Source organism: Melanerpes formicivorus, unplaced genomic scaffold, assembly GCF_026170545.1.
Source record: "Melanerpes formicivorus ecotype bairdi unplaced genomic scaffold, bMelFor1.0.p_v2 SCAF_14, whole genome shotgun sequence".
Lineage (NCBI taxonomy): Eukaryota > Metazoa > Chordata > Aves > Piciformes > Picidae > Melanerpes > Melanerpes formicivorus.
The window spans coordinates 10,675,327-10,688,431 of record NW_027142366.1 but is presented as its reverse complement, the minus strand read 5'-3'; the positions used below and the strand labels follow the sequence as shown (position 1 = coordinate 10,688,431).

Genomic DNA, 13,105 nt, shown 5'->3' with positions numbered 1-13,105 from the left:
TCCTCCAGCAAAAAAAGGACAGGGCAGTGAAAACCTGGGGGTGTGAGCAGGTTTTCAGGTAAGTGTCTTAGCATGAGGCTTGTGCTTGATTTAAGGGTCACTCTAGAGATTTTACAAAACATTCTGCCTCTCTGCTCTGTTGAGACCCCCCCTGCCATGGTTTTGGGGTCAGCTCTGGAGTCCTCAGTACAGGAAAGACTTGGACATGATGGAGTGGGACCAGAGGAGGCCACAGCAATGGCAGGAGGGTGGAAGCCCTCTGCTGTGAGGCCAGACTGAGAGAGTTGGGGGTGTTCAGCCTGGAGAAGAGAAGGCTTCAGGGAGACCTGCTGGTGGCCTTTCAGTGTTCTGAAGCACTCCAGCTTTATTACACACCCAGTGTTCAGACTTTGAGAGAAATGTGGAGAGGGAGTTATTTACAAGGACATGCAGCGATAGGACAAGGGTTGATGGCTTTAAACTGAAAGAGAGGAGGTTTAGAAAGGAAGAAATTCTTACCCATGAGGGTGGTGAGGCACTGTAACAGATTGCCCAAAGAAGTGGTGGAGACTCTAAGCCTGGAAGTGTTTGAAGCCAGGATGGATGGGGCCTTGAGCAACCTGATCTAGGAGGTGTCCCTGCCCATGGTAGGGGGTTTGGAACTAGATGATCTTTAAGGTCCCTTCCAAGCCAACCCAACCCCTTCTAGGATTTGTTCTGTGTGTTTGCACCCCCTGAAACCCCAAGCGTGCTTCCCCAGCAGGCTTGCGTGGCACACTCAGCACCACTCTCACTCTCCTGCTCTTTGGCTGATGTGGTTAAGTGCTCTGTAGACGACTGAACTCTGGGTTTTTCTTTGCTTTCAGGACTATGACCTCTGCATTAACTGCTACAACACTAAGAGCCATGACCACAAGATGGTTAAGTGGGGCCTGGGCCTGGATGATGAGAGCAACAGCCAAGGAGAGCAGCAGTCGAAGAGCCCCCAGGAGTCGCGCCGGCTGAGCATCCAGCGCTGCATTCAGTCCCTCGTCCACGCCTGTCAGTGCCGCAACGCCAACTGCTCGTTGCCATCCTGCCAGAAGATGAAACGGGTTGTGCAGCACACCAAGGGCTGCAAGCGCAAGACCAACGGAGGCTGTCCGGTGTGCAAACAGCTCATAGCTCTCTGCTGCTACCATGCCAAACACTGCCAAGAGAACAAATGCCCCGTGCCATTCTGTCTCAATATCAAACACAAACTCCGCCAGCAGCAGATCCAGCACCGCCTGCAGCAGGCTCAGCTCATGCGCAGAAGGATGGCTACCATGAACACCCGAAACGTGCCTCAGCAAAGTTTGCCTTCTCCTACCTCAGCAACGCCTGGTACCCCCACACAGCAGCCAAGTACGCCGCAAACACCACAGCCTCCTCCCCAGCCCCAGCCATCCCCTGTAAGTATGTCACCGGCTGGCTTCCCCAGCGTCTCCAGAACTCAGCCCCCTACTACTGTTTCTACAGGAAAACCTGCAAACCCGGTCTCCGCCCCTCCACCTCCGGCTCAACCTCCGCCAGCCGCCGTGGAAGCAGCTCGGCAGATCGAGAGAGAAGCTGCCCAGCAGCAGCAGCAGCTCTACAGGGTCAACAACATCAACAATGGTTTGCCTCCTGGTCGCCCAGGGCTAGTAAACCCAACAGTGGGTTCAGTGAACCAGATGCAGCAGGTTGGCATGAATGTACAGCGGCCCAACCCTGTCGGCGGGCCGGTGATGTCCAACATGCAGCCGGGACAGTGGCAGTCGCCCCCGATGCCGCAGCAGCAGCCGATGCAGCCAGGCATGGCCAGGCCGGTGATGCCCATGGCCACGCCGCAAGCCGTGGCTGGGCCGAGGATGCCGGGCGTGCAGCAGCCGCCACGGAGCATCCCCCCGAATGCACTTCAGGACTTACTGAGGACCTTGAAATCGCCCAGCTCTCCGCAGCAGCAACAGCAGGTTCTTAACATCCTTAAATCCAACCCTCAGCTTATGGCAGCTTTTATAAAGCAAAGAACAGCCAAATACGTGGCTAACCAGCCTGGGATGCAGCCGCAGGCGGGCATCCAGCCACAGCCCGGGATGCAGCAGCCACAGACTGGCATGCAGCAGCCAGGCATGCATGCCCAGGCGGGGCTGCAGAACATGAATGCGATGCAGGCAGGAGTGCAGAGACCCAGCGTTCCTCCCCAGCAGCAAGGCATCGGAGCTATGAACCCACAGGGACAAGCGATCAACATCATGAACGCCGGACACAACCCGAGCATGGCCAACATGAGCCCACAGTACAGAGAGATCCTGCGGCGGCAGCTACTGCAGCAGCAGCAGCAACAGCAGCAGCAGCAAGGAGGGGCTGGCATGGCAGGAGGGATGGCGGGACACAACCAGTTCCAGCAGCCGCAAGGACCAGGAGGGTACCCTCAGGCCATGCAGCAGCAGCGGATGCAGCAGCACCTCTCGATACAGGGGGGTTCCATGGGACAGATGGCTCAGATGGGACAGCTGAACCAGATGGGCCAGCCCGGCATGGGGGCCGACGGCACCCCCAACATCCAGCAAGCGCTGCAGCAGCGGATCCTGCAACAGCAGCAGATGAAACAGCAGATAGGGTCCCCTGGGCAGCCCAACCCCATGAGCCCACAGCAGCACATGCTCTCAGGACAAGCGCAGGCGTCTCATCTCCCAGGCCAGCAGATCGCCACCTCCCTCAGCAACCAGGTGCGCTCCCCGGCACCCGTTCAGTCTCCCCGTCCCCAGTCCCAGCCACCACATTCCAGCCCGTCACCCCGGATACAGCCCCAGCCGTCGCCGCACCACGTCTCTCCCCAGACTGGTTCCCCCCACCCAGGACTCGCAGTTACTATGGCTAGCTCCATGGATCAGGGACACTTGGGCAACCCCGAACAGAGTGCAATGCTTCCACAACTAAACACCCCCAGCAGGAGCGCGTTGTCTAACGAATTGTCTCTGGTCGGTGACACCACCGGGGACACGCTAGAAAAATTTGTGGAGGGTTTGTAGCATTATGGGAGCATCACTTTTATTATATATATTTTTTTTGGAGGGGGGGTTGTTTGTTTTTATTTTTTTGGGTTCTTTTTTTCTTCTTTTTTTTGGTTGTGTTTTTTTTTTTTTCTTTCTTCTTTCTTTCTTCTTTCTTTTATTTTGGTTGTTGTTTCTTTTGGTGTTCTCGGACGTTTTGTACCGCAAAAAAAAAAATAACTCAGACATCTGGGTTGTTTCGAATCCTAGATGGAACTGCTGCTTCCTACACACGTGGAAGAACGAATTGCTGTTTAACAAAACAAAAAAAGCAAAGAAAAGAAAAGAAAAAGGAAAAAAAAAAAAACAAACAACAAAAGGAAGGGGGGGGGAGAAAAAAAAAAGAGGAAAAAAAAAACCCCACAACAAAAAAGAAAACCACAATAAAAACACCAAACAATACAAAGAAAATATATATATATATATATATTTTATTGTTAACACCAGGCGGTTCAAATTTCTGCTCTCTTTTCGTGGGGGTTGTTTTGGGTTTCTTTTTTTTTTGCCTTTTTTTTTTTCTCTTTTCCTTTCTTTTTTTTCCTTGTTGGTTTTTCTTTTTTTCTTCCTTTTTCTTTTTTTTTTCTTCTTTTTGGGGTTGCTGTTGACTCATTATTTTTGTTTCTTTTGAACGGGGGTGGGGGCAGCGGGGGAAAGTAAGGGGGGAAACCGACTTCGTTATATTCAATATTTTTTATTTGTTACGTTCAAGACTTTTAAAAGATTTTTTTTTTGTTGTTGTTGTTGTTGAAGAGGAAAAAAGAAAGAGGAAAAAAAAAAAAGAGAAAAGAACAAAAAAAAGGAGGAAAAAAAAAAAAAGTAAATATTCAGAAACTGTTTTCCTGAAATAATTGCAACCTTCTAACGTCAGCCCCCCCACCCCCACCCCCCGCCGCCCCCCGGCGACTTCGCCGCGTCGCTGGGATGATTTTTGTTTTCTATAGTGAGAACTCTGCAGACGTTTGAAGTATTACTCCCCCCCCACCCCCCCCACCCCCCCCCAGGGGAGGATAGGAAGTGACTCTTGCACACACCACCACCACCACCACCACACATTGGCCAGCGCCAACCCCCCCCCCTCCACCCCCCACCCCCCCCCGTTTTTTTTTTGTCTTGCAGATGTAGAAATCGTTGCTTTGTTTCTCTGATAAAAACAAACTGGTTTTTAGAAGAAAAAAAAATGGAGAAAAAAAAAAAAAGAACAAAAAAAAAAAAAGGACAAAAGGAAAAAAGGAAAAAAAAAAACAACAAAACATACCAAACCCAACCTAGGGATGATCACTCTCTTAGGCCGTGCTGATTTGAATAGAGGAGAAGCTCTTCTTTTCTTCCTTTCTTCTGTGTGAAACTTGAAATGAGGAGAAGCAATTCTAGTGTAAATCATGCAAGCGCTATAATTACTTATAAATAAGAGGGGAAAAGAGAAAAAAAAAAAACCAACACAAAAAAAACAAAACAATTCCAAGAAGATTCAATCACTGTATAGAATGGTAAAAAAAAACAAACAAACAAACAACAAAAACCAACCACCGAGGACAAAACAAAGACAGAAAAAAACACAAAGGAAACAAAAAACCGACCGCAAAACCGACCGAACTCGTTTCTTACTTTAACGCTTATCATATGGTTAAATAAACTGTGTGCAACAGACAAAACAAACAACAAAAACCAACAAAACCAAGGGTGGTCCTTCTTGAATCCATGTACATGGTATTAACACTTTAGTGTTTTTTGGGGGGTTATATATATTATTATTATTTTTGTTTTGTTTTTGGTTGTTTATGGATATAAAACAACAAAAGGAGAAAAAAAAAATGCTGTTTTCAACATTGTATTTTGGACTATGCATGTCTTTTCTTTGGGGGTTTTTGGTTTGTTTTTTTTGGGGGGGGGTTTGGTTTTGGTTTGTGGTTGTTTTTTTTTTGGGGGGGGTTGGGGTTTGTTGTTTGTTTTGGGGGGTTGGTTTTGGTTTTTTTTGTTTGTTTGTTTGTTTTTTTCTTCTTCTCTCCCATTGTATATAAAGTATTGCTTAAAATTGATATAAATGACGGAAGTTTTTAACATGTATTCTGTTCTTTCCAAACAAAAAACACCAACAACAAAAAAGCAACAAAAAAGAGACAAATCCATGTAAGAATGTTTTAAAAGGGGTTTTTTTTATTTTGTTTGGGGTTGGTTTTGGTTCTTCTTCCTTGTTTGGGGGTTTGGGGTTTTTTTATTTATTTATATCATTATTATTATTATTACCTTTTTCTTTTGGGTGTGTGTGAGTGTGCGTGTCTCTCCTTTGGATCACGATGTTCTTTGTAAGACGTAGCGATGGACGGCCGTAGGAGCGGCGCGGCGCGGCGCGATTGCCTGCAGCGACTCCTTAAGGGAGAGGGTCGTCTGGGTTTCCCACACCTGGTAGCGAGAGCTTTTCCCTCTGCGGGGAGAGGAGAGGAGGAAGGGGAGCGGAGCGGTGCCCGCACCTGGAATACTTGCAGGGGTTCAGCCATAAAGGGTTAACTGGAATAAATTATTTGCTAGCTGTTGCTTTCTACAAAACTGCGTTACTTTAGAGAAGGATCACCAATGAGAGGGGAAATAGAGAGTATTGAGTTAATTCTAGGCTAATTTATTTAGTCTACAGTAAAATATGAACCTATTGACTTTAACACTATTTTTCTGCTGTTAACGCTGAGTCTAGATTTGAGGGTTTTCTGTGGAATAAAAAATAACAAATCATGTCCATGTTCCCTTTAATATCCTGCCACCATGGCCCTGGGACACGTCCCCCCCCAGCCCCCTCTGTCAGTGAATTGCTTCCTAGGACTTAAAGCATCCAGGGAAGCTTTTCCCCAGCGTAGGTGTGAGCTCAGAGCCCCAGCCAGCCTCAAGCGCCATCGCTCAGACCTGGAGGCCTCTCGCTAGTGGGAGTGGCAGCAAACTCAGCGTGCGCTCTCTGGCCCAGCTGCTGCTCCGGCGGGGAGCACCGGGCACACGTGGCCTTCACCTGGAGCCATCATTCCCTCCAGCCTCACCTGCTCCCAGGAACGGTGCTGCAGGGCTAAGGGGGAGAAGAGCAAATGATTGATCTGCACTTTCATCCCTGTGCTGTGAACAGCAGCGTCTGGGCACGCCGTGTGGCTGTTTTTAACTGTAGAGGGTCTCTGCTTCAACTCTCCTTGCCAACTCTTGACCTGCTGTACCATTTTCACTGCCATCGGATTCATCTGCACACCCAACCTGTCTTCAGCAATTCAAGATGTCAAAATTTGGGGCTGGGGTGAGGTCAGTGAACACTAACCCAGAGCTTGTCCAAAAGAAATTGCTGTAAAAAAACCCCAACCCAACCAACCCAAAAGAGGGAAAGCCTTGATGCTGTGTCTCATGCTGTGTACTTAAAAAAAAAAGAGGAAAAATACTATATTTGTGATCAAAAAGAGGAAACTTGAAATGTGCTGGTGTTTCTAATAAAAGCTGGTAAAATTGCTTGGATTGAAGGATGGTTCCCCTTGGCTGCTGCCCGTGGGGATCGGCAGAGCCTGACGGCAGGGCTAAGATAACTGCGCTCAGTCCTACCTCGCTAATGCCTTTAAGTAGCCTCCGTTTCAAAACCAGCAGCACCGCTTCCGGACATGGGTAAGCAGAGTCCTCCTTGGAGCACAGAGGTGGTGATGTGGCCCTCAGGCTGCAGCTCACTTGGGTTCCTGCTCCTGGGGAACAGTGGAGAAAAAGCCTGATGGAAAGCAAATACCGGAGTGTTATAAGTACAAGCTGAAGTATGTTGAGAATGTGGAACAAGGGATAGGTTGAGCTCTGCTAATCCCAGCTTGCTGGAGCAGTTTAGATCAGGTGTTTTACCAGGGAGAGAAGGGATGTGCAGAGCTAGAGATGAGGATTGGTGTACAGCCCCTGCAGCTTCAGCAGGCTGCACATCAGTCCCTTTTGGGTGTTGAGAGAAAATTCAGCACATCTGAAGACTGGATGGGCATCTCATTTTTCAGGTCCTTGGTCCTTACCTTGCGTTTGGATGGGGAGGTACTGCTGATAAGGAACAGCATCCCAGAAATGAGAATGGATAAGGCAACTAATTGGTGCAGGATCTTTATCACCAGCGGGCTGGCTACCAGCCTCCCCCTAAGTGAATTCTGGAGGAGGTGGCGGCACTTAAATCTGAACAGCTTGGTCCTCTGCTCTTCGTTTCTCCAGCTGTCTGCCATGCTCCACTCTGCTGCTGGCTCTCCTGCCTTCTACCACAGCAGGCTCTGAGGTGTTTCTTCTTGCCACAGACACACCAGCTGAACTTGACTTTCTCAGTTGCTCCTTGGTGTCCCACCAGGCCAGAAATCCATCCTCAGCATTCCTTGCTTTGGTCTTCACCTGGATACACTGGAGCAAAGGGGTGAGAGTCTGACCACTGGAGCGGGACGAGGGAGAGGAGTCCTTCTGCCAGGGGTGCAGCGGATGCCAAAGAGCTGGGGACAGGAACCCCATTGGAAGCCAGCAGGGGTCCTTGTCCATGGTCATAGCAGCAAAACGTTCCTTCGGGTCAGCAGCAGTGTACAGCAGCACATGACAGCAGTTAATGGCTTACAGGTGATCTGGGTGGGCACCAAGTGCCACTTCCAAAGTGAGTTGCAGTACCTGCTTTCCTCAGTGCAGTGAAGATGGAGCAGCCACTCAAGCTGGAAGACCACAGCAGAGCACACGGGTGCAGGGACCAGCAGTGCTTCCTCTCCACAGCTGGAATCTTTACCTGGGGAGCAGGGAGAGCTCTGCTGCCCGCAGCATGCTGCTGGGGTAGCGACTGAAGCTTGTCAGTGCCAACTGCTGGATCATCAACGTGAGCTTGGGGGAGAGTCTGCAGCAGATTCCCTGCAGTCCCCAAGCAGGAACACGCTTCATGGATGAACAGTTAAAGAACATCCATGGCAGGAGGAGAACTCGGGTGTTTCACAGCAGGTACAAGAGCTCTGGTGTGGTGCCATGGCACAGCAACTCTCAGGAGTGCTGTGGCGTCAAGTCAGCTGGAGGCAGCAATGCACACAGCTGCAGGAGGGAAGTGTTTGAAAGTCATTTGGCCACAGCAGAGGGAACCTCAAGAGGAGGCTGGGGGTGGTTCCAGGTGGCAATGCAGCCCAGCTGGAGTGAGGCAAACACCTAATCCATAACATCCAGCATGGCACAAATTCCTCTGCATGTGAGTGGATCAGCAGTCCCACAGACCAGCTGCACGAGTGAGCTGCACCTATAGCTTCTCCAGCGAGCTCCCCTGAGCCTGGGCCTTACAGAGCTGTCTCTGAGGTGGCTGTGGTTCCCTCCTGAAGGCTGTCATCTCCTCTGTCTGAAAGGGGTTGGTGCTCACTGAAATGAGGCCTGCTTAGATGCTATTTTTAGCTGCACTGTTCATTGAGGCCAGGCTTTGCTCTCACCCACGTTCCAGATTCAGCTCTCAGCAGAGCAGTTTCTCTCTCACCCTGCCCCATCCACAGCCTTTCTCCAGTACCTCAGACCTTTAGATCTTGGTGATCTATACTCTGGCTGCTCCCCAGGAGATAAGGAATTTCAGGTAAATGGGAAAAGGAGAGAATAAGCAAGCAGCCCAAAGTCAAGTAGAGGAGCCTGGCCGGAGGGGGGCACAGGGGTCCTCCTGAGGGCAGCTCCAGCCTGGTGCAGGCTTTCCTTGGCCCTCAGCCCCTTCCGTGGGGAAGCTGGGTGAGACGCACTGCGGAGTGCCTGGCAGAGCCTCTTGCACGAAACGGGCTCCTCCGTTAGCTGGGAGATCCCTTCACGGGTGTCTGTGTGAGCAGAGGAGGCTCGTTTCGTAACCTGTCTGGGTTCCCCTTGCTAACAGGTCTCAGGGTAGAATAACCGTGGGCTTTTTAAACGTCAGAAGAGGACAGGTTTGTAAGTGGTGACCTGGACTCGACTGCCACAGTTACCACCTCTGGTGTAAGAGGCATAAAGAGGGCCCTGGAATGCACAGCAGCACGAGCCCCTGGCGCAGGCTGGGATCTGCTTCGCTGGTGCTAAAGCGAGCCAGGCCGACCCGAGCGCGGAGGCAGCCGGCGCGGCAGAGCTGCGAGGCGGCGGCCAGGGAGCCGCTCTGCAGGTGCTCCGGGCGCAACCCCCTTGCAGGGGTGGGGGGAAAGGACAGCGGCGCAGGGGTGGAGCGCGGTGCGAGGGGACGGGGTACGTGCGTGCACCCAGGCGTGAGGCCTAGCGCCTGCCCGGAGGCTGGAGCCGGGGCCGAGGAGGCTGCGCAGGCAGCCCAGGCCGGCGCGAGCCCTGCCGCGGCCTGAAGGAGCGGCGCGACGTCACGCGCGCGCGCCCGGTCTGGTGACGCCATCAGCAGGCGCCGGCGGGGAGCGCGCGGCATGGCGGCGGCGGTGCGGCGGGGGCGGTGCCTCGCGGCTCTCCTGCGCGCCGGGGCCGGGGCCCGGCCCGGGCCGCGGGCGGTCTCAGGTGAGCTGGGCCCCGGCCCCGCCGCGCCACTGCGCTGCCGCGACCGGGCGGGCGGGAGCCAGCTCTCAGCCCGGCGGGCCCCGGGGACCGCAGGCCCGTGAAGGAGACGGGGGTCCTGGGGCGGGCGGCGTGAGGCGGGAGCTGGGCACCCCGTGGCTCGCCCTAGGCTACAGCGCCGCTGGCCCACGCGGTCCTTCGCCTCTCCGGGACCGTTCCGTCCCTGGGGAGGTGGTGACTCCCGGGGCCGTGTGTGCACAAGCAGTGAGGCTTCAGGCGGTTGGGCCTGGCCGCAGGGCAGCCCTTCGGAGGAGGAAGGCGGGAGGGGAAGTGCCCGCTGGGACTGACCAGCTTGGGAAGCTGCTTGCCGGAGCCCCGCTCGCTCGGTGAAGGGCAGCTGCGAGCGCTCGGTCGTCCTGCGGGGAGGAGTTCGTGTTGCTCATACAGGGTGTGTCCCATGCGCAGGATCATCGCCTGGCTCAGGGCACCTGGCTTCCTCAGGTCCTGTACTGGGTTCACGTCTGTTTCCTGGCTCCTGTACGGTGTGTAGCGTGCTCGTCTCATATAGCATATCCGAGTTCATCTCTTGGCACATACAGAGCATGTGGCCTCTCATACAGGTCACGTAGCACGTCCAGATTCATCTCCTGGCATGTATAGCGTGTCCAGGTTGATGTCCTGGCTTGTATAGGGTGTGCAGCATGCCCAGGATCGTGTCACAGAGGGCTTACAGCATGTTCAGGTCACAGTATGTCCATGTTGTTGTCCTGGCTCATGCAGGTCCAGTTTTGTTTCCTGACTCCTGTAGGGTGTACAGCATGTCCAGGTTAACCTAGTAGTGCACATAGGCTACATAGCACATCCAGGCTCTTCTCCTGGCTCATACAGGGTATATAGCATATCCAAGTTGCTGTCCTCACTCCTATAGGCTAAACAGCATGTCCAGGTCAGCTGGGAGCTGGGAAAGGAGCAGCAGAAGTTGGCATTCTTGTTCTCTGGCCATTCCAGCTCCAGATAGCCTGACAGATGAGCCCAAAGGAATTGTGTTTCCCAGGGGTGCACTCAGGATTTCACCTAAGAGCTGAAAAGCCTGAGGGGTGAGAAATTCTGAGTCCTGAGGTCTGGTTTCCAGGCTGTGCTGTCTTATTGAGGTGTGGGTCAGGAGATGTGCTCAGGAGCTGTCGGTGGCCGAAGCATGGTGAGGAGCTTCCTGCCTCTATCTGCGAGTAGCACATCCTGTGCTCAGCACCTCCTTCTCTGTCATCTGGCTCCTAATGGGCAGATTTGGAGGCTGTCAGTGTGGTCTGTGGTTTCCCTGTGGGTTCTGTGACACAGGAAATCATGTAACAAATATGGTCACTATCAGGGCCACACTGTTAGATTTATTGTGCCACCAAGTGCCACTTGGATCTGTCTGGGCAGTTCAGTTCTTCCACCACAGAAATCCCCGGTGGCTTCTTATGTCTGTGACTGAGGAGGAAGCTGTGTGCCTCCTATGGGTTAGGTGTGCACCAGCAGAGACAGAGTTCTATCCCTCAATCTGTTGCCCAGGGCCATCAGGGAAAAAATGGGGAGCAGAAGCTGTGTGGAGTGGAAGTAAAGCAGGAGAGGCAGGAGGTGATTTCCCTTCACTCGGATGCAGGTGGAGATCCCTAGCTTTGGGGTAAGCCATCCTTTCCCTTCAGCTGTGCAGCTGACAGTGTCGTCTCTTGGCTCTGGCAATGCCAAAGGTGATGCAGGGTTTTCTGGGGGATGTATTGGTGTGAGCAGATCAGTCAGGAACTCTTCTCCCAGGACCTGGTGCCCAGCTCAACAGCCTTCTCTAGTGAAGTCTGAGCTGTAAGCAGCTCGTTGCAAGTGCTCCTCTGTGCAGGCGTGTCCTCAGGCTGACGACTGCACAGTGATCAAGCTGTTATGGTAATTTCTGCTGACCCAAATTCTCTTTGTTTTGAGCTGCCTGCTGCTTTGTGCTCGATTTCCCACCCCAAATGTCTGCCTGCCGATCAGCTTGGCTCCCAGCAGCCCTCTCCCAGGAGAGGCTGGTTTTGGTGAGGTCGCTTGGGCATCCTGAGGCATTCCAGTGCCTGGGTTGAAAGGAGGCCCTGAGACCAAGGGTCCTTGGTGTGTCCCCTGTGTTTAAGGCCATGTATACAGAGAATCCCTTAGGATTCAGAGAGAACTGGAAGTGGGTGTCTGCCATCTCTTAGGGTGCAGGTGGGACTGTGATGCAGATAGGAAGCCATGTGGAGTCTGATGGAGCTCAGCGTTTGATTAACCTGATGGAAAAAGACCTGGTTTGCCCCAGCACATTGGGGCAGCCAGGGCAAGAGCCATTCCTTTTTTGTCTCATGGTCTTAGGAGCCTGTTTCTTGGGCTCATCATGGGTGTCTCTCTACCCTGTTAACTCAGCAGACACTTTCTCAATAGCTTTTATGTGCTGATAACTGTGGTTTCATACCCAGAATTGCCAGGAGCCTTTCCCTGCTGGCCAGGCAAGGGCTCAGCAGGAGACAAAGAAGCTGAAGAAGCTGCAGCTTGCATTTAATGAGCCTTGTCTCTACCTGGCTGTTAATTAAAGATGATAAGACCAAACATTACACCAATCCCAGAATAACCTGTGAGTTGATGGGCAATGATTTATTGTTGTGCTTTAGGGGTAAAGAGGCTACAAATGGCTGCTCTAGAGTCAGCAAGTGCCTATGGGCTGGGGGGGGTGGCCTGCTTGCTGGCTCCAGGGCCTTGCTGCCTGCAGAAGTGGCCTTAGGGTTAGCACAGAGCTGCTGCTGGTCCGCTTCTTGGGATCCTGGAGTCCAGGATGGAGCAAAGTTCCCTCTTGCTCCTGCTGCTTGGGAGGCGTGTGTGCGGGCCGGCCCACGGGTGCGGAGTCTTTAAAGTACCCCACACCATCGACCTTGAGACCAGCATCAGATCTGTAAACACATAAATAAAGGATGTGAACCCTGGGGCTGCCTCAGGCCCTTTCTGTCTGAAGCTGGATGGGTGGACAGCCACGGGGAGAGCTCTCCACTGCTTTCTGCTCCAGCCAGCTGGGCTGCTCTCCTCGCAGGCAGGAGGCAGCTGAGGAACGCAGCCTGCGATAATGCGGCAGAGCTGTTTGTGACGCAGAGAGAGTGAACAGTTATGTGTGTGGGAGGTGTTCAGTGCATTAAGAACTATTTGTGGGCTCTTTTCTTTAAGGGCAGAATGACTGAGGAGTAATTCAAGCTCCTGGCTGGCGAAGTGGATCTCGATTCAAAGCTTTTTGGGAGGAGGAGGAGGAATGAGGACTGGCAGCCTCCTCGATCGGCTCTCGGGGATGAGGTGCAGGAGCCAGAAGCGCTGTTAAAGCTCAGGGGGTTGTGCTCACGTGATGTGGAGTAAGTGAGAGCCCAGCCTTATGGTCTGGAGCAGCAAGATTTGTTCTCTGAGCATACTGGCTGTGGCACTTGCTAAGGTGGGCAGGAGGTTTGCAGAGCACTTGTGAAGGGAGTCTGAGACCTCCTAAGATGAGCTGGAGGACAACGAAACATAGGTGAAAGGGCTGGGATGCTGAGTTAGCTCAAGGGCTGTGACGAGGTGGAGGAGGGTTCAGGAGGGGTCTGGGCTCTCCCAGCAGAAGACCTGGA

General features: G+C 52.7%; 2 protein-coding genes and 1 long non-coding RNA gene across 7 annotated transcripts in view; 2 read left to right on the top strand and 1 right to left on the bottom strand.

Annotated features, from left to right (window-relative positions):
* Nucleotides 1–3,268, top strand: part of CREBBP (CREB binding protein) — a 103,395-nt gene extending 100,127 nt beyond the window's left edge. For all 5 annotated transcript variants that reach the window (XM_068146958.1, XM_068146956.1, XM_068146959.1 and 2 more), the window contains one exon: nt 846–3,268. In XM_068146958.1, the coding sequence (XP_068003059.1) occupies nt 846–3,014 (2,169 nt within the window). In that variant the 3' untranslated portion in view covers nt 3,015–3,268. The remainder of the gene's footprint in view (nt 1–845) is intronic.
* Nucleotides 3,269–4,790: 1,522 nt separating this feature from the next.
* Nucleotides 4,791–7,755, bottom strand: LOC137445342 (uncharacterized). Its single transcript, XR_010988391.1, has 3 exons — nt 7,037–7,755; nt 6,597–6,730; nt 4,791–5,457 (listed from the first exon to the last, which is right to left on the bottom strand). It is a non-coding gene; the product is annotated as an uncharacterized lncRNA (long non-coding RNA).
* Nucleotides 7,756–9,378: 1,623 nt separating this feature from the next.
* TRAP1 (TNF receptor associated protein 1) overlaps nt 9,379–13,105 on the top strand; it is a 28,713-nt gene continuing 24,986 nt past the window's right edge. Inside the window, exon 1 of the mRNA XM_068146961.1 lies at nt 9,379–9,482. Within this exon, the coding sequence (XP_068003062.1) occupies nt 9,395–9,482 (88 nt within the window). The 5' untranslated portion in view covers nt 9,379–9,394. The remainder of the gene's footprint in view (nt 9,483–13,105) is intronic.